Here is a 25,373-nt window from a genome sequence, read left to right as displayed (position 1 = left end):
AAAAAGCATAAAATATATTTTTATATATCTAAAAATAATGGAAAACTTCTCATTTTTCTGATGATGACTTAGTAAGCAAATCTTCTCTTCTGAAGTCTTTCTTACAGAGACCTTCTTTCTAGGGCAAGCAAATAGCGAGCTGTAGACTTCTTATTATTTGATTTTTGATTCAGTGGGTTAAAAAATTTAACCTTGAACTTTAATTCTTAAGAATTTGATTAAACCAACTTATTAATCTTTATTTTTTAAAACCCAATTATAGATTTTCAAACAAAAATATGGCAAAAACTCACCACTTTCTCATAGTTTAAAAAATAAAATCTTCTTTTCTAGAGTCTTTCTTAGAGGCCTTAAACCCTCTTTCCAGGGGAGGCAGAAAGCGAGCCGTAAACTTCTTTTTACTTAATTTTTTCTTCAGAGCAGTAAAAAAGTTCACCTTTAACTTTATTTTTAAATAATTTTTTAAAGAACTTATTAATCTTAAACCCTATTTGTAGATTTTTAAACATATTTTTCCCCCATAACTTCCCTAGAGTGACCTTCTTCCCAGACACATTTTTACCCCAAAAAACCAGTCAAACTTCCCACTGTCCTACAGCCGCGCTCGACTAAAAGGAAAGCCCCACCAAGTCGCAACGCGGAGAGCGTTTGCAGCGTTTGCAGGGTTTAGCAAAGAGCGATGAGCGGAGAGCGTTTAGAAAGCGACCGACGGCGACCGGCGCAGAGCTGGGCAATTGCAATTGCTACCGCTCACGGAGAGCGGCAACGGCAACGGCAGCGACGAGCGTTGATTGCGCCTGCGATTGTGGCTGGGGGAGCGTCGTCGTCGTCAAAAGCTAAAAAGCCAGATTCAGTTGGCGGCGCAGACTCGACTCGTTAAGTTCGCTTCGCTGTTGGTTTTGTTCGAAGGAAAGGCGAAGAGCGCGCGCGTGCGAGCGGCTTTTCCAACGCGGCTTTTCTTTGTGTTTTCTGTGTTTTTTTTTTTTTTTTTTTGGTTTTTCCACAAAACTACCACAAAGCCAAGTGTCCAATGACTGGGCCAAAAAGCCTGAGTGTTTTTGAGAGTGCATCAGCTGGCCAGTGTTACAATTGTCGCACGTAATCGTGCTGGCGGCAGTTACGCCTCAGAAAGCAGCCGAAACATAAAGTAACAGCCAGTAGATACAAAGATACAAAAGTATCTGAAACACATGCGTTACGCTCAGCTGACTAGCTCTGTGTCTGTGTGTGCTTAAGTGTATGTGTTTGTGTGCTTGGCTTAACTTAGCTAACAAATTGGTTAGATAAATTAAGCAAAAAGTAAAAAAGTCAAAAAAAAAAAAACTGTGAAATTCGCGAAGCTACAGCGAGGAAAGGAAAAAAAGCTAAAAAGCTGAAACTGAAACTGAAAGTGCGCCGCGTTTAGCTAAGCCAGTAAATGCTTTAAACTTAAATCTTAAATCTTAAAAATATATAAAATATATATCATAATCGTATATCGTATATCGTATATCGTAATCATATCCCCCGCTTCACATACCCGCGGCTGGCCGAAATATGTCACAATTCCGCGATAATTCATGGGTGAGTTGCGATCGAGTTCAGTTCGGTTTCGGCTTGAGATTGGCACTAATTACCGACTAACTACCGCACGTATCCACGAGATACTCTCGCACTCTGCTCCTGCACTAGAAACTAACTTGCACAAGACCCTCTACCCTCTCTACCCTCTCTCTCCTTTCCCCCACTTGCCTTCTTAATTGGTCCAAATCGTTAATTAACCTGTGTGCCCATCTGTAAACCGATTGGCCAATTGGCCCCATCATGCATCTCCCGGGCCTGACCCGATTTTTCATGTTTTTCGAATATTTCGCAGCTCTACAAAGTGCAATCTATCGATTAGTAAGCTACACTGGCAATAAAACTTGTTAGCTTTGAGAGATTACAGAGTTTACAGCGATTTCCCAAAGCAATTTGTATCTTAACTGGTAGTCCATAGTCAGGGTTTACCTCTTTTTAGAGACTTTTCAGTCTTTGGTTCTTAATTTATTCCAAAATCTAGAAAAACTAGTTGAGTTTAAGAACATAATGGCTTGGAAAATGACAATTTTCCAAAGCTCTTTAGGTGTTTTAAAAGAAGTTATTAAAAGCCGATCTTTGTAGCAGCAAATAAATGCCTTTTGGCCTTTACAAATTGCTAAGCTAGAACCTTATTACCTTCAATCTCCCGAAGTTTTCCCTACTATTTTCCCCAAGTGTAGTGATTTCTGTCATTGCTAGCAATCTAAGTGGAAGCTCAGAAACTGAGAAACTCAAAAACTGAGAATTTTGATAGCTTCCCAGCGCAGCTTTCCAGAAAACTTGGCTTTATCTCTTAGCAGTCAAAACGGTGTCGAGGTCACTGAAAATGAACCCAATCAAATTTCTGCCCTAATCTCTGGCTAATTTCGAGTTTAAAGTTTAATGTTTAATTAGGAGTGCGTCGCGGGCTGTGCGACGAACGAAAGTCGAACAGTTTTTGCATAAATTTAGCAAGGCAAACTACAGCAGAAACACAGGTTAAGCGGGTCAAGCGACAACGTGGGGCGAAATTTATGGATTGCCAGGCTTTTGGCCAGGTTTTCAGCTTCGCAACCCGTTTATCACCTCAGCGATTTATTAGTAACTCCCGCTAACTGTGGACTAAACTTGTTATTAAGAAATAATAAAACATTTCATTGGGATTCCGCGATAATTGCAAATCCCAACATTCGGATTTTGAAAAGTTTTTTAGGAAAAAGTTTTAGGTTTTGGAAAGGAAAAGCAAGGTTATGGGGTAAGTTGTTAAATATTCAAACTTTAACTGCAGTTTTTCCTTAAATAAACTCGAACTTTTATATAATTAGAACTTCTTTTTTAATTTGCCCAAATAAACTGTTTATTAAATTCTCTTTTATCCAGCGACTAGCTTTCTGGTTTCCCTGACTATCCAACAGATTAACCCAGAACTGTTAGGGCCTCTGGCTCTTTCAGCTCAACTTGGGACAAAGACAGGGAAAAACAAAGAAAACCAAGGAAAACCAAAGAAAGGCAAACAAAAAACACACACCTACATTTTCCTAGAAGATTTCCCAACTCGATTGCTAGCCGTAATCTAGATCAAACATTATTTCCGCACCTCAGGCGGCTTTCTGCAGTTGAAGGTCGCCGCCAGAGCTTTCTTTTTTAAAGAATTCAAAAAAAAAGAGGAAAAAACAAACAAAAGTCAGTGCACTGAGCGAAAAGAGTTATCTAAATAACCGATAAGATAGCCAAGTTAAATACATTTTTAGATAATATTTTAAAATAAAAAACAAGCCATTTAAGTTGTAATTTCTTTTGCAGATAAAACTTAAGTTGACTTTTTAATCAGAGGGAAAATGGAAAATGGGAATGGAAAACAGTCAAAGGGAACTCCATATCATAGGGAATTTCCCCTCGTTTAGCTTTCTGTTTTTAGAAGCCTTTGTTCTCTGATGCCTTATCTGACTTTTTCGCGTAATCGCATTATGATCCATTAAAATGCGACCGCTTTTTGGCATTATTTTTGTTGATAAGCCCCCACCCCACATCGACTCCCACCACTCTAAAGACGCTCCCTCGTCTGGCCCCGAAAAATCATAAACATAAGCAACCAAAATAATGTAAGAAAAACCAGTTGGCCTGGCCCAAACCGATTGCGCAAATGTCGTGACTGACGTTCGCCCCCAAACGATTATCTTCTTCTGGCTGAGATTGGGATGTGGATGCTGCACCTGCGCATCCAGCCAAAGTCTGGCAGCTGGCTGCTTCCTGGTCTCTGGCTTCAAGTTCAATTACGGCAGATTGTCGTGAAGGCATTGGCCATGGCTAGCATGGATACTCAACAGCAGCCACAGCCACAGCCACAGCCACATCCACATCCATGCTGGTCATCAGCAACTTTCACTCACTCATGACGCTGACGCTGATGCTGACGATGTGCTGTGCCTGCCTCCTCCTGCACATTTTGTCATCGTTTTTCATGTGGGAAAATCTCTCGCCTCTGCGAAAAGATCACAAAAACCAAAAAAACGAACCTAAACGATGGGGAAGTCGTCTTTCTTTCTTTTTTGTTTTTTCATGGAAGCTGCTTCTCTTTTTTTGGGCAGACATTGCAAAATAATTTCCACAACAAGTTGGAAGGCCGTCGACGACAATGAACTTTTAATTACCCCAAAGACTCGTTTCGCAAAAGAGGGAAAAGCAAGAAAAAAAAAAGAAAGGTAACACACACACACTCTCACACACTCTCACACACACCTCATTCAAATGAGCTTCGGAGCGGAAGGAGAAGAAACCAAAGCCTAGGAAAACTTTTCAAAGGAGGAAAAGTGTCCGTGATCATATGCAATTTAATGCCTGCCCAATTTGCTGCCAAACAATTGGCTTTGTTTTTTGAGTTTTTCCTTTTGCAAAAAATAAAAAAAACAACCCTGCATTTCCCCCCGACAGCAGCCGATTAGATTTCCATTGAAGATTTGCCAGATTGGCTGCCCCTCGTTGATTTCCTTGGGATTGCAGAAATCGACAAACTGGTTGCCAAATTATGAAAAACTGCGCTGTAAATACGATTTCTGGCTAAAACCTAATCGGATTGCAAGGTTTGCAGTGATTAGATTTTGGCCCGCTGGTTGGTCACAGGAAAATGCTGTCAAGAAATACTTTCCCTTCTGCAGGTTTCCCAGAGGGATTTTCATAGCTTTCAGTCAGAGATATATCAGATTCCTTTCAATAAGCTTGGGGAAAAGGAGTCTTTCTTCTAGTAACTCTCTTAGAAACTTCCTTTTTTAAGTTTTTAGTAAAAGAAAAACCTTAAAAAACCTCAAATTAAAAGTAACTTTACAGCCTTGCCAGCTTAAATGCTTATTCAATCACCCAAAAGTATCTTTAAAGACAACTTTAATCAAGGCTCTTGCCACGACCAGCCTTCTCTGCCCCCTAATTAGCTAGAATTGAAAGAAAGCCAGCTTAAAAATACACTTTTCAGGCTTACTTTGCAGTCACAACAACCGAAATAACCAGCTTATGTAAGCCACTAAGAGATACTTAAACAAATTTCCAACTAACTGGCAAAGATTTGTACATATTTTGATACTTTTTCACCGCTGACCAAACACACAAATTGCTGGCAAAGAAGAAGAAGAAGAGAAAAAAAAGGAAATTTTGCGACAATTAAACAGTGAAAGTCGCTAAAATGGATCGCAGTGGCATTAGCTATTACCCCGACTTGTTATTATTGCCACTGCCACTGCCATATATATATCTTTATATATCTTTTTGCTACTCCATGATATGACAGATTTAATGGGGGAGCCAGAAAGAAGAGCTGGCGAAACATGGCCAGAAAGGTGGCTGCCAAGTGCGCTAAAAAAGCTGCTTAAAAATAATAATAATAATAATAACTTTTCGCTCACTTTTCGCCTTTGTCTCTGCTGCTCTGCATTTTTTGTAAATTATCTATTTGTGTGTTTTTCTTCTTGTTTTTCTTTGCTTTTCTTTGTTTTTCTTTTCATTTTCCATGACTAACTAAAATGTAAAACTAAAAAGCCTCGTCTAAGGTTGGGCGGGGGGGGCGCTAGCAAGCTGACCTTGAATAAAGTGGTGAAGCTAGTGAAGATCGGGCCGAAAGTCTTCCAGCCAAGTCACGTTCAATGCTAACCCATATTGGCCATATTGTACTCGTTCGTATGTATATGTGGGCCAGCATTAACGGTAATTGATTTTCAACTCAGTCTCTGTGACCGATTCGAGAAGCCAAAGAAAACTCAACAACAAATCAGAAAAAATAAAGAAAAAAAATAGAAAAAAAACCGAAAAAAAATATAGAAAACAAAAGCCAGAAAGACACATCGAAAATTGGTAACAAAAACGTGCTCAGACTTTGCTTTTGGCCTAGGAGATGTGGCCTCGTTAAGAGCTCGAGCTCGAGCTCGAGCACCAAGCGTATCTGAGACAGCGAGACAAGTGTATCTGTCAGATACTTTTTTGTGTAAAGCGGAACACAGGCGAGCAGAGAACTGTTCTCATTTCTCGCCTTAAGCTTGGAAAGTATTCAAATGGAGACGTTTCCCTTTCACCACGATCGAGATCGAGATCGAGATCATGAATTCAAAATGATTTGCTACTTCTTTTTCAGGTAGAGTAACCTTTGTAAAGGGAGAGATTCATCAAGAAAATGAAATGTTTTTATTAAAAAGTTAGAAAAATAGTTCAAAAAGCAAGCAAAGATCATTTTCTGTTCATAAAAGACAAGTTTGAATGGGAAAATCTAGCCAACTTTTCAGAAATATGACAGCTTAAGCGAGTTTTGTGTGTCAAAAGATTGATGAATGGCTGTTGATTTTGGTAGAAAAATAATAATAAGTAAGAAAAAAACATTAAAAAATAATCAAAACTGAAGAAAACTAAAGCTAAAAGCAAACTCAAACTTTTTGTTACAATTTCTGCAGCTCTTTTCTGGCTTTTTGCCAATTCTAAACACAAAAACTTCCAGCATTTTCCCTTACTTTTTACCACCCACCTTTCCCTTCCGTTAAGTAGGCCTCAGCCAGCACCCACACCCCTTAGATATTTGCAATAATTAACAGTCATCCGCATTCGTGGCTGACTATTGTTGAATGCCACCAATTGTTGTCGGCAAATGGCGGTTAGATAAACAATTTGCCTGAATGGAAATGCCTCGAAGAAGATTTGTCATTCGGCAAACACTAACCGAAGAATTAGTCACTCGAAAACACTGACCTACAAGGTTCTTAATGAAATATATAAGCCCCAGCATTGCCTTTGGTCTTTGTCAAAGGTGGCAAATGTTCGATGGTCTTGATAGGAAAGATAAGAACTCAAAGTTAGTCAGCGGGCAGAAAGAAAGCTTCTTGCAAAATTAACAACAAAATGAGTCAAGTAAAGGTTGCGAGATATCAAGTGGACTTATCAACTGATCACACTTCGGAAATAGTCTTAGAACTGATCTACACTTGCCTGCAATGAGTATCTCGACACCTACATTGCCCAGATCTGGGGCACTACAACCTCTATTAAGTCCATCAATATATGGCTTTGGTAATTAGCAACTCTGAATGAGATTCTCCAACAATAGCCTGATAATTGCTGCAGGCCAACAAGGCTATTTCATAACAATAGTAATTGCTTTTAATTCAATTATTTGGAACTTGAAAATAAACTCTATAATATGTGATAATTCCTAGCAAAACTCTTTGCAATCCTAAACCCAAATAGGTCATTGAGTTTGTTAGGCATTCCGACTGATATCGCCTTACCCAGAAATCAGCCTAGAACTCAAGTTTGGGCCAAAAGCATTTCCTTTGTCGTAATTTTATAACAATTTTACTGCCCTTTGAGCGTTCTTTTTAGATCATTGAACTTGCTGTTTAAGCAAAATGATAAAGCCTTTGCCTTTGCCTTAGCCTTTTTTAGCCAGAGTTCCATTAGCCAAGTTACTGAATTGCCAGTTGGACGTGGCCTAATCGCCTTCAGTTTTGGACACTTCCTGATCCCACCTAGCTACTACTCGCTGGCATTCCATTGAAAGTGCATTGTGAATGGGCTTCGGAGCGTGTAACTAAATGCGAATGCGAATTCAGCTAATTACAAAGGCAACGCAGCGAGAGGGTTGGCCAGTGAGTTCGGGTAACTAGCTTTTGCTACGTATTTCCACTCAGGAACATCACTTAGTTGCCTTTCTAAATGCAAATCAAAGTGAAAATGTTAATAAAAAAGTGTGTAAAGACAAAGTTTGTTAAGAAGAAGGCTTACTGTGATGTCTTAAAGGGAAACTTAAGTTCACTTTTTGACTACAAATGTGAAAAATGCATCCAAATCAAGCAGTTAATAGAAGGAAATTCTAGATAATTCCTAAAACCTACTACCATACCCCTACATTCTGTGCATTTTAATGGCCTGCTTAGCTTTTCCAATGCATAAATTACACTTAGCAAACTGTGAAACATCCCCTAGCCACCCCCTTGCATTCCAAACTTAATGGCTAATTGCAGTTACCCGGTCATTATGGCCCAACCCAGTTCAAGTTCAACCCACCCAAAATTATTTATAGTCCTCCTCCCTGACACTATCTCAACCTGTTTTCTAGAGCCACAAAATATAGAACTCTCCTGCTGTTACCAGTTTTTAAGCATTTTTTTTTTTCGCAACATCAAGACCTTGGCCAGAACTCCAATTTCCAGTTCTTAATGAGATCGCTTGGCCAAGAGCTTCGAATCGAGGGGAAAGGCAACTTGGTTCCGCATTGAGCCCGTTTTTTAGGTTTTTGTATAGGGCTCTTGGCCGATTGCCGCCTTTTCGAGGGTGTTAACTTGGCTTTAATTGCCATCCGCCATCCGCCATCCGCCGACTGTCAATTGTTAGTAACTACAGCACGGCGGTTACTACTACTACTCAGTCGACTGGTTCGACTCGTTCTATGAACTTTCTTTCGGCAATCGTTGAGAATCGGGTTTTATTTCTCAGTTCTCAGTTCTCAGTTCTCAGTTCTCAGTTTCTTTGTTTCTTTTCAGTTTTTCATTCAAACTAACAACTTATATGGCCCACTTCGTGCCCGGGCACTCATCTATCTACGGCCACGGGGCGTATGCGCAATGCCGGTGTAGCAATTGTCGGTGATTTGTTTGCCAGATTGAACACTTGCAACGCAATGCCAGCCGCAAGTGCGCAGTATAGGCACTGAGAGAAATTGTTTAGAAGTAGAAAATGTTAAAAATAAAAGTTGTACTTTTAGAAAATCAAGTTTTGACCTTGAAAAGTTGCTTTCTTTGTAGATATTTTTGGATTTTTAAGAAAATATCTTTTAAAAAATCACTTTCTTTGCTGGAAAACAAGTTTCCCTTTTTAAAGTATTGATAAACTTAGATCTTTTATCTTAAAAGTCAGTTTTTCACACTAAAATAATATGAATAGGACTTAAAATCTCATCGTAAAGACTAGTTTCCTTCTTAAAAAACTCTCCCCCACCTTTTCCCCTCAGTGCATTATTTATTTACTGTCATTAACTGCTGCTTAGTTCAATGGTTTTATCTACAGACATTGACTTCGGTCATGAGACTATATATAGACCCCCGACTGGCTGATGCATTAACGCGCCTTGAATCATCCTCCAAGTTGGCACTTGTTTTTAGCCCGTCTTGGCCCTCCTCTTGCCGGAAGTTGGCCAAGCCATAGCATTTCCATTTATTGCTGTTTTCGTTTTGGTTTTTGGCCAATTCGTTTGGTCGTGTATATGGGCATGCCGTCACGTAGTTAATAGAAAGTGGACAGTGGACAGGCCCAAAAGCTAACCTATCCCGCTCCCCAAAAATACAAACCCCCCCTTCACTTCCACAGCACCATTTCACCTGGTAGTTGGGCCATCTATTCATGTCTAATTGCAGCCTACAGTTGCGATCAATTAATGGCACTGCAAATCACAAATGAAAGCTGCGCTAGGAACATAAATTTAAGTGTTCAAATTGTTAAATGACATTCGTTAAGAGTTAAAGTGTTTTTTTTAGGTTTTTTAAAGGTGTTTTTAAAGGTTTTTTTTTATTAATTACTAAATAAGTTTATGTGCTAATTTTCCGGAGAAATATTTATACATTTTTATTACGAAATAAGGAAGTCATGCAGAGGAAAAAGTAAAGTTAGATCATTAAAAGACTGAATTTTATTATAGTTTTTAATTTTTTTAAGATTTTAAAACACAAACCTTAAACTTATTTGTAATGCCAACTTGAGTTTTAGACTTTTCATTTAACAAAATAATTTTCCAAATAATTTTTCTTAAATATTTAAACTTTCATTTGCCAATGCCATTAATTTTAACCGCAAACCGTTCCTAGTTTACTGCCTTTTACTGTAATTATCCACTATTATTATTATTTATACTTTTACTTAGCCAGTAAAACTAACAAAAACTATTTCTTCCGCTTTGCCAAACCCCTGGCCCCAACCCTCTTTCTCTTTCTCTATCTCTATATCTCCCTTATATATTCTCTAACATAAACGCTGGAGAAAAGCTTGCCAATGCCCGTTCCTATGGCGTTTTGAAGAGTTTACGCAGCTCGGCACGTTATGCCAAGGCCAAATCGAAGTCGGCCATTAATCTGAATGCCCATCTGAAGAAGCAACAGAAGCTGGAAGAAGGACAGCCCGTCAAGAAGAAGAATCAGGAAAAGATAAAACTTAGACAAAGTCTTAGCGAAGATCAGCCGATCTATGCCAATGTGGATGAGGTTATACCCATTCATCATCTAGAACAAACACAAACTGGAACCGAAGTCGATGCTCTAATGGGTAATGCTCAGGTAAGAGGATCTCGTACCCAGAACGAACGCCAAAAAGTTCTCCATCTGCATTCGGTACCATTGCATCCCATCCTAAGATCCGCATCGGTGACATCAACCTATTGGAGCGTTTTACAGCCTCATGCTCTCTCTCTACCTCTCATTTGTTTAGCAAGACAATCGAGAAATTAAATTTAATACGTGTCTGCCCTTCACTGTACCGCCCCCATAAACCCCCCTTTTGGTGTGTGAATTGATTGCGTTTGTTAAACCCGTTTGGCCGACGGCATTTAGCAGCCAAGTGCAAGTTGTTCGTAAATACAAATTATATGGCCAACAGCTAACAAGTACCAAAAACAAATAAAGCGAATGTAGAACAAAAGCTTAAGCACTCTTAAGGAATGACAGCTTGGACTACTGAAAAATCAAAAAAAAATTAAGTTTTCATGAATCAAAGCAAAGTTTGTTAAGGAAAAGTAACTTAAAAATAGAGTATACAGTCGGAAAAATAAAGCATAACAACCTCATAAATTTCTGTTTAAATACTTTCATTCAAAATATTTAACAATAATTCAAGAAAGTGCCCTAATTAGATCTCTAGAGATCTCCAAATCTGTCTTTTTTCCTAAATCTCTTCAGGAAAACCTTTCATTGCCTACTTTTGAGCTGCTTAAAAATACTTTAAAGTTTCCAAAAATTTACCAACAACTTATTAAATATTAAAAATAAAACCCCTTGAACCTCTAAATCAATAAAAATCTAATTGAAAATTCAATTTAAAACAAAAAACTCACCCCATTTCCATGAAAAACTCTCGACTTGATTCCCAAGCAGGTGTGAAACCTGACTAAGCTCTGTAGTTAAATTCACCATAGGTGCTGGTCCTCGCTAATAACGTTGAAAAGCTTTCCATTTTCCAAACAAAACTTGCTAGACGTCTTCTGCCGTCTTATGTTGTTGTGGTGTTTGATGATGAATTTAAAATCTACAAGAAAATTAATTATGAATCGGTGTTGGGTTACTCCATTAACTTCAGTCACTCACTTACCACAGTCCAATTTAACCTACGACTAATTTATGTACTAACTTTGTTCTACATTTCTCTCACCTGCAGGTAAGCACCGCAACGGTAATCCAGCTTGAGTTTGTATTTTCTTTTTCTGCAACTTGCTTAGCACCCAAGACCAACAGCAACTGCAACAACAACAACAACAACAATGACAAGTAAGCTTCATAAATGTCACAACATGGGTTAATTTAAATTTTCAGTCGCCAAAAACAAATACGAAAAACTTAACCCGCAAAAATAGAGAAGAAACCCGAAGTACGGGTTTTTCTTTTCATACTCGAATGTCGGTCAAGCGGCAAGTGCAACGTTCATGTGAGCGGTTTTCAGCGATTCCAATTCCGATTATAATCGGGACCCCCCCTCACTTCTCCTACCTGCTCTAGCTGCATAAATCTCAAGCGCATGCCTAGCGTTATGGTTATGCAACCGGGAACGGAACCCGACGATCCGAAGATCCATAATACCGGTACTTGTCAACGGCGTCGCCTCACTCAGCACGTGCATTTAGCTGCTTAAATTTATTGTATCACTCCGCAGACGTCGCCGATGCAGCACAGTGGGACTAAGCTGTACGATATGAGGACCTAAAAGAAATCAAATCCAGATTTACATTAGAAGGGGATTAACTAAAGTAATAAATGGATAAAAACTACAAAAACAAAGCAATGGCTTTAAGGAAAGCTAAGAAACTTAAAGGGAAAATAAGGAATAAGTATCTAAGAATACGATTTATCAAGGAAAATCTATATGAAGACTGGAAAACTCTAAGACTTCTCTGAGGAAAAACTATTCTTACTGTTCTTACTTAAGATTAAATGGCAAAAACCTTATAAAAGCCAACCAAGACCTTACTTTAATACCCCAAATCAGGAGTTCATCTCTCTCATTATCTGCAGCATTCCCAAAAAAAAAAGTGAAATCTCCACGGATTATTGAAGAACTTTCATAGATGATAAATACCTTTTACTAATTAACTGCAGGCCTACTTAATTCGCCACTTGCTGATGGCCTGTTTTAACTGCCTGGCTGTCTCGCTAATTTTTGCCACTTAGCAATTAATCGCTTAATTAATTAATCATGCCCCGCGTCGATCGAGGCCCACTGTGCAACGGTACATTGGCGGTCCAATCAGCGAGTACCGCTTTGCATGCTGCGCGGATGATGACGCGACGGCTGCGCTGGTTTTTCGTGTACCGTAAGTCGCAAGACGGCGCGTCGGCGCAGTAGATTCGTCTTTCTGCTCCTTCTTCTTCTTCTTCTTCACCATCATCCATTCAAATATTTGGCCTACGCGATGTCAACAACAATAACAAATGCAAAAACAATAACAGCGCAGCAGGAGCGATCAAGAGGGAGCTAGAGGAGTCAAGCGACTGAGAACAGGTGCAGCATCCAGACAGCGACAGCGCTGCAACAGCGCAGCAGCCCTCCTGCGTCGGCGCAGCTAGCTAATGCTGGCCCCCTATCACATGCTTGCGCCAGCGCCTCTCATGAGCACTTTGCTCTCTCCCACTGTCTGCTGCTGCTGCTGCGCTGCCTCTGCCTGCAACTCTCTGCCCGCTGTCGCTACGTTCTGGCTGAGGCTCCGCCGGGCAGAGTCTCAGTCTGCTGCCGCGCGTTGTTGACGTCGCCTCGTCGACGTCGCTCTCTCGTCGCTGTTCTAAATTTAGTCGCCGACGCCGACGTCGCGAGTTTCTGTAAATGTCGCCGCTGCCGTTGTCGACAAATAATAATAACAATATAGCTAGCTAGCCTGCAATAATTACAGTTTTATTTATTTTCGGTAAATTTTTGCACTAGCCTGTATACACATACATCCATACTCGACTATATATATATGTATATTGATGTTTGCATAACCGCAAGGCAAATTAGCTAATTGTTTTTTTTTCAGTGTGCGTGTGTGTGTGTGCGAGAGTGCGAAACGTGCGAAGAAACAATAATAACAACAACAACAACAACAGCACAAAATTTAATGCAGTGAATTAGGGTTTCTGTGTTTTTTTGATTGATTTGATTTGAAATCGAATGAGAATTGTTTTCTTGTGACTTCCCCAATCCCCCGAGAACATTTAGATAAAGAAGTTGTAATTTTTTTGAAGAAACCGCTACAGTCACTGCCCCCTGCAACGAACTGCTGCAGCCCAGCAGAAAGAAAGATGTTTCTACTTTGAGATATAGCTAGGTTTGGATATATAACTTAGAATATCAACATTATTTTGCTGATAAATCATTAAGATAACTTTTTAACTCAAAATCAAACTCATTTTTCTCAGTGCTTTCGTTACAACTGCATCTTGTGATTTGCACTTCTTTTCTAATGGCAAATCAAATAGTGTTTTTTTTTAATTTTCACTATCTGCCGACCTTGTTGCCGCCTCCAAAATGAGCTCAAGTTTGCAGCGTGACAAATGACGAGCGCATCTGTCAGATACGCCAAAAAATAAAGCTGCAATAAATTGGTGAATTTTCCTTGGCAAAAGCAACTGCAATGAACATTTTCCATCGCCACACACACTAAGCCAAATGGCCAAAAACCCCGAAAATGTCTAAACATCTTGAAAATGTGCCAATTATTTTTGTACAATTCCCAAATAGAACACAATAAAAACCAAAAACCAAAAACCAAAGACCATAGACCATGTCTACGCATCCGTAAATACATACATATATATATTTGTCTATATATCTGGCTGATATCTGGCGAATATATATGTACGTATTTATAGATATTATGTGATCTTTACATGAATGTTCGCTTTTGATGGCAGGTTCTTGTTGGTCTACTCGGCGATTAGCATAATTATTTATGGCCCAGCAATTGTTGAAGGGGCCTTTTGGCATAACTCTATTCTTGAATAACGATTAACCGTTAAGAGTCGATCAAAAGATCAATAGTAGAGCCTCAATAGCGTGAACTCTCACCTATTTAAATATTTATAAGAATAAGTAGCAAGTTATTGGTTGAAAGACATTCAAACCTAAAGAGGAAAATGTATCTTTCAACATTTTTGAAGGAACTTAAAGTTTCTGTTAATATTTATATTTCTAAGATATTTTCATGTAACACATATTCAACCCCATCGAAGCTTGACTGTAATTCGATAGTTAATTAGGCACAGGCCGCCACATTCAACGGAATCCAAAGACAAACACAATGACGAAAAACAAAGCATAAGCCCAAAATGACCGAATGTCGAATAAAAATAAAATGCAGCCGCTTCTTCGGCTGCTTCTTCTGGGTCTTCTTCCTAGCCTAGTCTTCAGTCTTCGTGGCCCTTCTTCTATTCTACCCCCCCTCTACTCGTCTTGCCCTTTTCACAAAGAACAAACGCATTTCTAACAAGATTGACAGCCACTCAAAGCTAAAGAGCAAGGGAGATGGCCAACACACACACCCTGGGCCTAACGGCATTCGGCAGAAGAATTGAGGCGAAAAAAATAAATACAAAAAATAAAAACTAATACTAAATAAAAGCTCTTCAGAAAACGTCTCAGCCACTTGCTGCCTGCTGCTGCAGCGTGTTGCATGCTACTTGGCTGTCTTGCTGCCTTGCTCGTCATGTCAATGACATTTAAGAAAAATTGATTGAGGCGGCAACGCGAAACGGGTTAATTGTGTTAACCCCTGACACCCACATGAACCGAATGCAGCAGCCTAAGGGACAGAATCACATGAAGAAGAACTTCTTGGAGTTAAACGAGGTTTTTCAATTAAGTTAATGATGAGTTTTCTTTAAAATCAAGTTAAGTAACGTTGAAATTGGTTAAAAGTTAAGTGATCTCTATTAAAAATTAAGGCTGTCTTTATAGAAGATATCTTTAAAACACAATTCTTCATTTTTGTTCTTTCTATAAAGAAAACAGCCTAGAAAATGTGACCTTTGAGACTTTGATTTTCAATAATATCATATTGTATCTTAAAATCTCATTATATTTCTTCTAGACACGTGAGACATAGATAAACTTTCCTAGGAAATGAGAAATTGCTCAATTCCGAGTACGTTTATATAATCTCCTGCTCCCACTTGGCGAGTACATAGAAGTTTCTCCTCAAACAGAGCCCAAATGATAAAGAAATTTTCGCCAACTTCCTTATCGTTCATTGTAATCCGTTGTATCTAGCAGATAACGCTGCACCTGTATCTATCTCTTGACTCGTCTTGACACCTCAACGAACGTGACCTATCCGAGTCAGGTGGTTAAATCAGATCAGATCATATTATCTGCTATCGTATCCGATTAAAGACCATTTAACCATTTGAATGGCATTCGAGAAATGCGGGGAAAGGCAAACAGAGGCCCCTTGAATGCCTCATTAAGAGTATTATTTTTGCATTCGGGTCTCAGACCTTGCCCATTTGGCGCAACATCTTGCGATAAGTTGTGAAAATATTTGCCTAAGTGAAACAGAAAGCGTCGACATTCAGACACTGTCTATAAGCTCTTTACTTTTGGCTCTTGGCTCTACCTCATTTTCATTCTCTATTTTTGGCTGGCGCAGAAAGATCGAAAGATCAACCGATCGTATACTAACGGCAAGGCAAAGTGTAAAGGGCAGGAAAATCTTTTCGTTTTCTCAACTCTCTTTTTTTGGCAACAACAAGCTTTGGCGCTTTGTTTATTGTTCTAGACATTAAATGAGATAAATGCGGACCATAAACTACTGCTGGAATGAGATTAATGCCAAGTAAATAGTCGCATAACAACGCGAAATCTCTTTTCTCCCCCCTTGAAAAACCACACTATATACCTATATCTGTATATCTGTATACAGACAGTGCAGGATCAGTTTGATTCAAGGTATCTTTGCCCGATTTTTTAATGGAAAAGCGTATCCCATGAATGGTTTACTATATCCAGGTGTTGGCGAGACTTTCCCACTTTTTGTTTATGGGAATCTGTTTCTATATACAATGCCACGACAGACGTTGTTTAGTGCCAGGCAATGGAAGGTGCAGATATCGAATTTTCAGTGGGTAATATATATAGATCACTGAGAAAAAATGTGTTAAATCTAGAACATGGATTTAGATTAGGAAACTATTCACTTACAAGGGTCAAAATGCATGCGGTCTTTGCTTTTAACTTTAAGTCAACATTTAGCTTGATTAAAATTTCAGAAAAATTAATTAATTAAAGTATTTTCCAGGCTATATACCAGACTTTCCCCTACTAATTTCTCACAGTGCCTCTAATCGATATAAAAACCGTAGCTTAGCTGAACTATAAATCAGTCGATTGTCGTTAAACCTTGAAGAAAAGCCACAGTTCGGAAGTGAAAATAGACAATGAACGAAAGGAAACTCTTTAAGAGATCGGGAAAATACAATTTGGTACACGAGTTTAGAGAGTTTCTTCACTGTATGGCCTTGCCATGACCTTGACTGTGATCCATCGATCCTTGGCCAAGTCGGTGCCACCAATTATGGCCACTCGCTGGCATTTTGTGCGATTAATTCGTTTTATTAATCATAAATTGCCATAAAAGAAGAAAGAAGGGGGGCCCCAGCAAAGGGACTCGCAATTGTCGGTGGCTGCAATTGGCCGAAGTTGGCAACTCTATTTATAGAGACCAAAAAGGCCCACGGGCAGACTTATTCACTGTTTATCTTCGTGGGTCTTGCCCCCATATGATCTTCCGTCCGTCTGGCCATAATTTATGTTATTTGACTTTTAAACCTGCGCGATGCGAAGTTGGCAGAAGGCTTCCCATAATTGCAGGTTCTTTCTCAGTTTGCCTCACCTCTTTTTGATACTCCACCCCTTGCACTTGGCAAAAATGTGTTCAAGTTGAGATTTTCATTATGAGATTAGACTAGAACTAACTATATCTCATATTCTGAAAGAACTAGGAAATATCTAACTAGATGACTTCATCTTTGCAAATAAAGATTCCTTTCTTTTAAAGTGAAAAAGCTTAATCACTTTTGATAAGATTAAAAAGATCTTAACTTTAGTTTTTCAGAGTAGAATTAATGGCCAGAAAAACTTGAAAATCATAGAAAAATCATTTACCTATTGTAAAGTTCTTTTACTTAACCAAAATTAATCCAAACTGTCCGTTAGTACCCCTTAAAATACATATATACATACATATAACCAAAATTAATCCAAACTGTCCGTTAGTACCCCTTAAAATACATATTTCTTCAGGCCTAATATATCAGACGATTGTAGCACTGCTTGCCCACTGCTTCTTCAACTGCTTGTGCGGCTATTCAGCTAAGCTCGCTCATTAGTTGAATTGTCTTTTGACTTGTCACACACTCCACTTTATTGCACTCCACCTGACTTCGCGAAACGTGACATATCGCAGACGGAGCGATTAACCCCTCACGCTCCCTCTGCTGCTGCTTATTAAGCCTCGGGTTTGCTTCTTTTCTTTTTGCATCTCCCTTTGGCTGCTCTGCCTATTCTTCTTCTTCGATGCAAATGCTATTAGCCGCAGCAACAAACAAGTGCAAAATGTAATTAAATTGTTTTACTTACTACGGTTTCGCACGTCGGTCATTTGAATCGCGAAAAGTGTAACAAAGGCAACCCAGATATCTACATAAATACAAGTACAGTGAGTACTTGGTAATATAACTAGATGCTGCACTCTTCAATTAGCATTGAGGGTGGGAACTTTAACCCCAGATGGATAATGAGTTTTATGATTTCATTTGTTAAGTTGTGAAGCTTCTTTGGGCTTTTAAAGTAACAAACTTTAACTATAAACTCAACTTCACCACTTGGAAAATTGTTATTTTATAAAAGTTGAACTTTTATCAAAGGGTTCAATTATAAAGTTGTAAATTATGCACATACCCGTTTACTCCGGTCACTTAAATACCTTTTTTTAGTCAGCATATATATATTAACACATTTACACAGTTAAAAAACTTCCACTGTCGAGAATCAACTTAGCACGAACCTTACATCACAGCATTGTTAGAGCAACTGGAGCTTAATGATCGCCGCTTGTCCTCAGTTCTTTGCACTCCTCCTCCTCCTGCTGTTCGTCCTCTCTTTAGTTCTTCTCCACTAACTGTTCCACTTTGGGATGCGAATGCCAAAACAGAAATAGGAGTTAACTCGCGTTACACATACATGCATACATGCATACATATGTATTTGTAATTAGAAAACACAATTTGCCCAGGGAAAAATAGAAACAATTTGCATTTCATTCAAGCGAAGCAAACGAAATTAGAAAAGGGAGGCGGCGAGGGAGAGAAATCGTTGAGAATAACCATTATCGGGCTTAACTCGAAAGTAAATAGTTCATAAATAAATGATTTATATAATTACCAACACGAAATTACTGGGCATAGAGAAGAAGAAGAAGCCGACGAACAGCAGCGGAACGGATAGATCATAAAAATCCAATAATACAGGTTAGAAAAATAGTGCTAATGGTTTTTACACTGGATTATCAGAAATTAGAAATGTTGAAAGTTGAAATCGGTTTTAATGACTTTAAGATTGTTTTTAGTTAAGATTTGAAAAGTATAAGTAAAGTAAGGGAATATATTTGTTGAGTGACTGCTATTAATATGAATGCTACTGTGGGGGCCACACTTGATCGGCCAGACACAAAACAGAAAAGGAGACAGGCCGACGTCGCTGCCGGCGTCGAAGTCGAAGGGGGCGCCACGGGCGGCGACATTGCAGTCTTTTGTTTTGTTATTCCACTTTTTCCAGTGGCCAACGCAGCGATTTGTGCGTCCGTTTCTTCTTCTCCTCTCACTTCTTCTTCCAGCAACCACTGCTGCTCCCCTTTTTTCATTTCTCCCTTCGCAAGCGTTTCGCCCTTCCCTTCATTCCACAACCGTTTTGTAATCTTTACCTGCATCGAAAACTGGAGCAAAGAGGAAGGGAACTTTAGGGAGAAATAATAGGGAAGGGGGATGAAGAGGGGAATTAGAAGCAAAAAAGAGGTGGAGAGAAAGGGCTAAGGGTCACAAGAAGGTGAAAAAGGAATAGACCTGCTCCCCTTATCTTTCCCTTTTTCTTAGCCGATTCTTCGCACCTTTCTTGAGTCACTTACCCCTTCCTTTGTAACTCTTCCTTCTCCTCCTCCTCCTTCTTCTCCTGGGTGCTCGCTGTGTTTATGTTATCTGTGTGCTTTATGTAGGTGAACATCGCCTGCTTAAGTTACTTACTACAGGGTATTACGGGCATAACGTTTACCTATTCCGGATTAACCATTTATGAGGAATGGGTTTCCAGTGGAATTTAGGTTGCCTTAGGCCATGGTTTCCAATTTTCATGTGAACTAAATAAGAAAGTTAATAGTATTTCATTCATCGCTTCAGTTACTTGTGTGTCTTCGGCAAAGGAGGATTTATCGTAGTGTTTAGTGTTTAGTTTAACTACAAACTATGCGTAAAATTAATTACTTTAAAAACATTTGAACAAAAACTTTTCCATCGATAAGCGTCACTTCGAAGTCGAATCTCAGTCTCATTTTGGGGTTCTCTTTTCACCTAGAAGCGGTACAGTTTGCTCTTCCCCTTTTCACATTTCCTTTCGCCCTGCTGCAGTTGTTGTTGCCGTAGGCATATTCCCCACTATCCCATTTACACAAACAAACGCACTCACTCACACAAACACACACACGCAAACGCGAACGAGAGTGCAAGTTTAGGAATTGGAATTTTTGTAATGTTTTGTGTGTCATAAATCGAACAGCCGTCAACGATGAACCACCTGCGGGTGCACAAATTCAAGCTGGGCGGCAAAGATAATGCCGCCATGGCCGATTTACCACAAGCGGATAATACCAATAATAACAATAATGTTGGAAATAATAATAACAATGGAGGAGCCAAAGGATTTCTGGGCAGAATCAAGCGTTACTCGGTGCTGGGTAATAAGCTTGGACGTCGTCATCTCGGTAGTGTTAATCTAAATCCATCGAGTAATGCCAGTGATAATTCAGTGTCGCCAAGTAAACTCCATACCGGTAGCTATAATATGACGGGTAGTCATTCGGATGACCATCGCCTGGAGATCGGTGCACCGGTCTTAATATCCACCACCACTCTGGATACGGATCGTTTCGATGTCACAGAGGCGAGACTTAAGCAAATAGGCGGCGGCATAGCCCAAACCTCCAGTATTGTGAGAACCCTAACGCCCAGGAGTTCGGATGAGGATGAGTTTGTGGACGCCAGGAGCAGTCCGCAGGATATGGAAAGGGATGAAAATCTGCAGATTACAAAAAATCATATAAATCAGCAGGTTGAAGTGCCCAGGGAACCAAAACATGAGGAGGAGAAGAAGAAAGATGTAGAAGATTTGGAGGAGCCGGAGCAGTTTGAGACTCCCAAGCATCAAGTGGAGGAGGAACTTAAAGCGGCGGTTCCCCAGGAGGTGAAACGACCCAAAACTCCAATACCCACTGCCATAGAACCGCCAATGAGACGACCACGTATTGGCCGCCAGCAGATGCAATCGCAATCTGTCCAGAATCTACATCGCAGCGAACTGAAGGTCTACCTGCACAAATCCAACTCGATGGTTCTGGACATGAATGTCACGGCGCCGGCCAAACTGGGATTGGACTTGAATATGCCGGAATTGCCGGAACTCTATGGTGCCAGCGAACTGAGCTTGGCAGCCAGTGATAATAAGGAGAATCAACCAATGGTGGTCAAGCCCTCGGCAGAACGATCACCGATACCAAATGGTGGCTTCTTGGCCCAGCAGCCACATTTCAAGAGCCTTGATTCCTTCCAGTTGATCACCCGATCCCACCAGAGTTCCAACCAGAGTTCCCATCAGAGTTTGGCCTGCAGCAGCAATGGTGAATTCGACTTTGATCTTAAGTCGGTCAGTTACCAGAGTCTGAATGCCCAGAATCTGTTTGTGTCCATTGATGAACTGCAGGAGCTGTCGCGGCAGATCAATGAGACGGAGGACTTTGGCAAGGAAATCGATCTGGAGTACTGCACCCATCGTGATCAATTGAGACCCAGTGAGCGCAGGATCACTCTGCTGAAGAACAAGAACCAATCGCTGATCAATTTCAATCACAACAAGGAGAAGCTAAGGAAGGGCTGGCACGGCATGAAACATTGGCTGGGCGAGGAGGGCACCAAGATCAAGGAAGCTGTGCGTCAGCAGACGCCTCTAAAGCGTCTGGCTCAATCCAGGAGCAATCTTAATCAGTCCACTGCGGATGCCAGTCGCCAATCGATGTCACCGGATCGGAGTCGCCGCGACATGACCGAGAGTTGCGAGGATGTCACCGAACGCACCGAAATGGAGTCGTCCATGTCGCACCGGAACAGCGAGGATGATCTGTCGCCGCATGCCAAGCGGTTCAAGGATGAGGTACAAGGCTTGTTGTTGGTCTGGGGTAGCTCCAAAGGGGATTGGGTCCATCTATGGTGTAAGTTCAATACTAATAATATTTTTTGGTATCCAAAACAGGGACAGAACGGCTTCGAGGAACTCCGACGATATGTGAAGCAGGGTGGCGACTTCAGCAAGGAGCTCATATTCGTCCTGCAGGAAAGGTGAGTTGACTGCGATAGATTTTCCCTTTATTGTACTTATTTTATTTTTTCTATGAAGGGCCGACTCGGAGCTGATCTACTCCAAGTCGCTCTCGAAGCTGGCCAACAAGTTGAACAAAGCTGGCAGGGAAATACCCGGAAGCGTGGCCGATGCCTGGCGTGGAGTGGCTACGGAGATGGAGAGCCGCAGCGATATCCATCGCCAGTTGGCGGCCTCGCTGACGGATGAGCTGGTCAAGCCACTTAAGACCGTTGTCGAGGGTCATCACAAAGCCCGCAAGGCGGTAAGTGACTGTGAAATACCTTTGATTATATAACAATAAGGAATATCCAATCCTCAGGTGGAAAGCAACGTGGACAAGGCAGCGCGAGTCTTGGGCGAATGGCGTGCCAGCGAGGCGAAGGCTAAGAAGGCCTCCCACACGGCAGCCCGCGAAAATGAGAAGCTGCAGGACGCAATGCTGGACGTGCGTATCCAAAAGTCACCATCCATTGCCCTGCTCCACCAGGGACCCAATAAGCAGGCGGCCGAAAAAGAGCTTAAGTCGGCGGAGAAGGATTGCGTGAAGTTGGACAACAAACGCAAGAAAGCCGAGGAGGCAGTGAAGCGGGCGGATGTCGAATACTATACCCTGTGCGTACGGGCGGAGCGAGCCCGTGTCGATTGGGAGATGGCCGTGCTCCGGGGAAGTGCCCAGCTGCAAAGCAGCGAACAGCAGCGACTGGGCAATATGCACAACTTTGCCCAGCAATATGCTCGTCTCATCTCAGATATGAATCCGATCCTTGGCGGTCTGAGCACTCGCCTGCAGCCCCAACTGGAGGCCTGCAATGTGGCCAAGGATATGCAGGTGGTGCGTCATATTCGCCGTAATTCGGAAGGACCCAGTGAGCAGTTGCTGCCGGACTTTTACTGCGAACACACCACGCTGGCCATGAACAGGGAACGTCGCAAGCACGCCCTCATTAAGCTGCTCCAGCTGGTCAAGACGGATCTGGAGCGGGAACGTCGATCCCGCGATGGACTGAGGGGCCTGTCACAGTCGCTCAACCACCAGGAGCATCAGAACATTACCGATAAACTGTATCACGTGGGTTTCCGTTTATTTTTTGACCTTTTAAGTTCATAATCTTACATGAGATTCCTTGTAGATCCGCTCTATGTTGACCTATTTGGAGGGCGCCCGCCTCAAGCTGCACTCTGCCCTTTTGGAGCTGGACCACAAGCCCAGGACCAATCACCCACTGGCCCAGCATATTCAGGTAGGTTCTGTGATACATTTTATAAACTTAACTCCAATTCAACGTCCATTTTTTGACTCCCATAGATAACCCGTGACCGCACTGGATTGCAGCAGAGCATCCTGAAGGTGCCCAACTGGCTGAAGAACAACGACAAGTCACAGACCCAGCAATCTACGAGTATGCTGGCTCACGATGTCACCGATATAACCAATAACCACGACGATGATCTGCCGGAGGAGAACTGCTCCCACCTGCACAGCAGCAGCAACAGCAATAACAATAGCAACGGCTCCTGCACGGACATCAGTTCGGTGGTGAAGCAGTTCAATCGGAGCAAGAGCAACATCGAGACCAATTTCACCAGCCAACCAAAGATAATCTCGACAACGAATGCCTCGGTGGCCGCGGCCGTTAAGTCCAAAACTTTGGCCAATCTACAGGATGGTCATAATCATAATCATCATAATCATCATCATAGTGATCGCGGCCAGGCGGATGGTGGATCCAATCAGCAGGACTCTGATTTCGATGAGTTCAGCTCGCAGGACGAAGATGATGAGCCAGAGAAGCCCCAGCAGCAGCACCAACAGCATCAGCAAAATCCAGCCATCAATGCCCAAATGCAGACGCAGCATTACTATCAGAATGCGCAGGATCTGCAGAAGAACCAAAAGGACGAATCCGGTCCGATATTGGGACGCTGCAAGGCCCTATATAGCTACACCCCGAAGCTCTACGACGAGCTGGAACTGAGTCCCGGCGACATCATCGAGGTGCATGCCAAGCAGGATGACGGCTGGTGGCTGGGCGCCCTGCGCAATCACATCGGCATCTTCCCGGCCACCTATGTGGAGGAGTGTGCCTAAATTGCTTCCTCCCAGGATCCCTCCATAGCTATATAAGTGCGAGTGAAAGTGTGTGTGCGACTGCCAAAAAAACAAGGATAAGAGTGAGTGTGTGTGGGAGGAGCGATTTGTTTGAAAGAAATTGTAAGAAGGAGAAAGTCAAGCGGAAGAGATTCCAAGGCTTAAACTTGGTTTTGAAACTGTCAATATTTTCGAAAGTCTACCTTAATATATTCTTAAAAATTAACGAGAAAAGTCAAGAAAGAAAAAGTCATTTTGTTATTTTTCAAACTAAAGAAAGTTAGGAATTATTTACACTTAAATTCAAATTTAACATCTAAAAAGGTGAGAAAAGTTATGAGTTTTCTTTTTACTGATAGAAAGAAGATAAACTTAATATGAAAAAGTTGAATTCTTTATGTTTTTCCAAGAAGCAGAAATATTTTCAGCATAAGCTTAATGTACAAAAAACTTAAAACTTTAAAAATTACTTCAATATTTTTCTTCAAAAAGTCTCAAAAAGTAACATAAAATCATTTTGTAAATTGTAAATTTTAAACTGCCAAGCAAATTATTTAAAATTTCATTAATTTTCTACTAAACTTAACTTTTTTTATACACTTGAAAATCAAATTATAGAAAACATTTAGAATTAGCAACTTTAATCTCACTGAAAACGAACAAAATCGAGAAAACAGATGCTTCATTTTTGTTAAGACATTTTCTTTTTGTTAAAAATGAAAATAATTTGTTTTTTGATTACATTTTAATGAACTTCTTTAGCCAGGGAAAAGAGTTAAGTTTTTTTCAAGGAAATTTAAGATCAAAAAGTTGTTCAAACGAAAGCAGAAAAAATGAAGTTTCAATATTGAAAATATTGACAATTTTCTTTTGAGTAAATATTTCTTGATTTTCCTTAGTTTGGTTTTAAAATGTTTTGCAATAGTTTCATATTTAATTAATAATTTAATAAGTTATAATCTGATTTCCTTTCCAAGATTGCTTTAAGCCCCTTTTAATTTCGTTTCAAGCAAATCGTTCTGCCTTAGTTAGTGTTACGAAGTTAGTTAACCTGTTCTTGACAAAATGCTGAGATCCCAGGACAGGCATTTGCCTTAAGCATTAAGCATACTATGTAATCTACGCGTAACGATTGTATTAAATATGATTTTTTTTTAAATATTTTAATTTTTTAACTACCAATTATAGTTTACGATTAGCTTCCAGTTGAGTCATTTAACATTTATTGATCCTGCACATTATTAACCTTAGCGCTGGTCCTCATCAATAAATTGCAATCTTTGTTATTTCATTATTATAATTTTTTTTATTTTGCATATACATAATGGAACGACATACGAGTATATCAATATATATATATATATATTATTAT

The 25,373-nt window shown here is 40.4% G+C and overlaps 1 protein-coding gene and 1 long non-coding RNA gene across 7 annotated transcripts in view; one reads left to right on the top strand and one right to left on the bottom strand.

Annotated features, from left to right (window-relative positions):
• Nucleotides 1–18,941, bottom strand: part of LOC108116533 — a 28,884-nt gene extending 9,943 nt beyond the window's left edge. The window contains exons 1-4 of one of the 2 annotated variants that reach the window (XR_001772841.1): nt 18,193–18,941; nt 11,754–11,963; nt 11,419–11,504; nt 11,105–11,295 (exon numbers count right to left, since the gene is read on the bottom strand). This is a non-coding gene — a long non-coding RNA (uncharacterized LOC108116533). The remainder of the gene's footprint in view (nt 1–11,104; nt 11,296–11,418; nt 11,505–11,753; nt 11,964–18,192) is intronic. The other variant, XR_001772842.1, reaches the window with a different exon arrangement.
• Nucleotides 868–25,292, top strand: LOC108116448 (nostrin). 5 transcript variants are annotated; one of them, XM_017228398.2, is made up of 8 exons: nt 868–1,563; nt 10,044–10,331; nt 20,059–21,705; nt 21,805–21,890; nt 21,949–22,174; nt 22,232–22,981; nt 23,043–23,153; nt 23,219–25,292. In XM_017228398.2, exons 1-8 carry the CDS (start codon nt 1,537–1,539, stop codon nt 23,999–24,001), a joined length of 3,918 nt encoding a protein of 1,305 aa, XP_017083887.1. In that variant the 5' UTR covers nt 868–1,536; the 3' UTR covers nt 24,002–25,292. The 5 variants fall into 5 exon arrangements, with proteins under 5 accessions (XP_017083887.1, XP_017083872.1, XP_017083879.1 ...); XM_017228383.2 differs by lacking the exon at nt 20,059–21,705; XM_017228364.1 differs by lacking the exons at nt 868–1,563; nt 10,044–10,331 and adding an exon at nt 12,998–13,162.
• The last annotated feature ends 81 nt before the right edge of the window (nt 25,293–25,373 follow it).

Source organism: Drosophila eugracilis, unplaced genomic scaffold, assembly GCF_018153835.1.
Source record: "Drosophila eugracilis isolate 14026-0451.02 unplaced genomic scaffold, ASM1815383v1 contig_498, whole genome shotgun sequence".
Lineage (NCBI taxonomy): Eukaryota > Metazoa > Arthropoda > Insecta > Diptera > Drosophilidae > Drosophila > Drosophila eugracilis.
Note: the sequence above shows the minus strand (reverse complement) of the source record. Positions and strands in the feature narration are given on the sequence as shown.

Excerpts from the sequence above, each read along its gene's own strand:
- LOC108116448 (XM_017228398.2), top strand. The coding sequence starts at position 1,537 with ATGTCACAATTCCGCGATAATTCATGG. Across the intron at positions 1,564-10,043 it reads AATTCCGCGATAATTCATGG|CTTGCCAATGCCCGTTCCTA; the intron begins GTGAGTTGCGAT and ends GCTGGAGAAAAG. Across the intron at positions 21,706-21,804 it reads CCAAGCGGTTCAAGGATGAG|GGACAGAACGGCTTCGAGGA; the intron begins GTACAAGGCTTG and ends TATCCAAAACAG.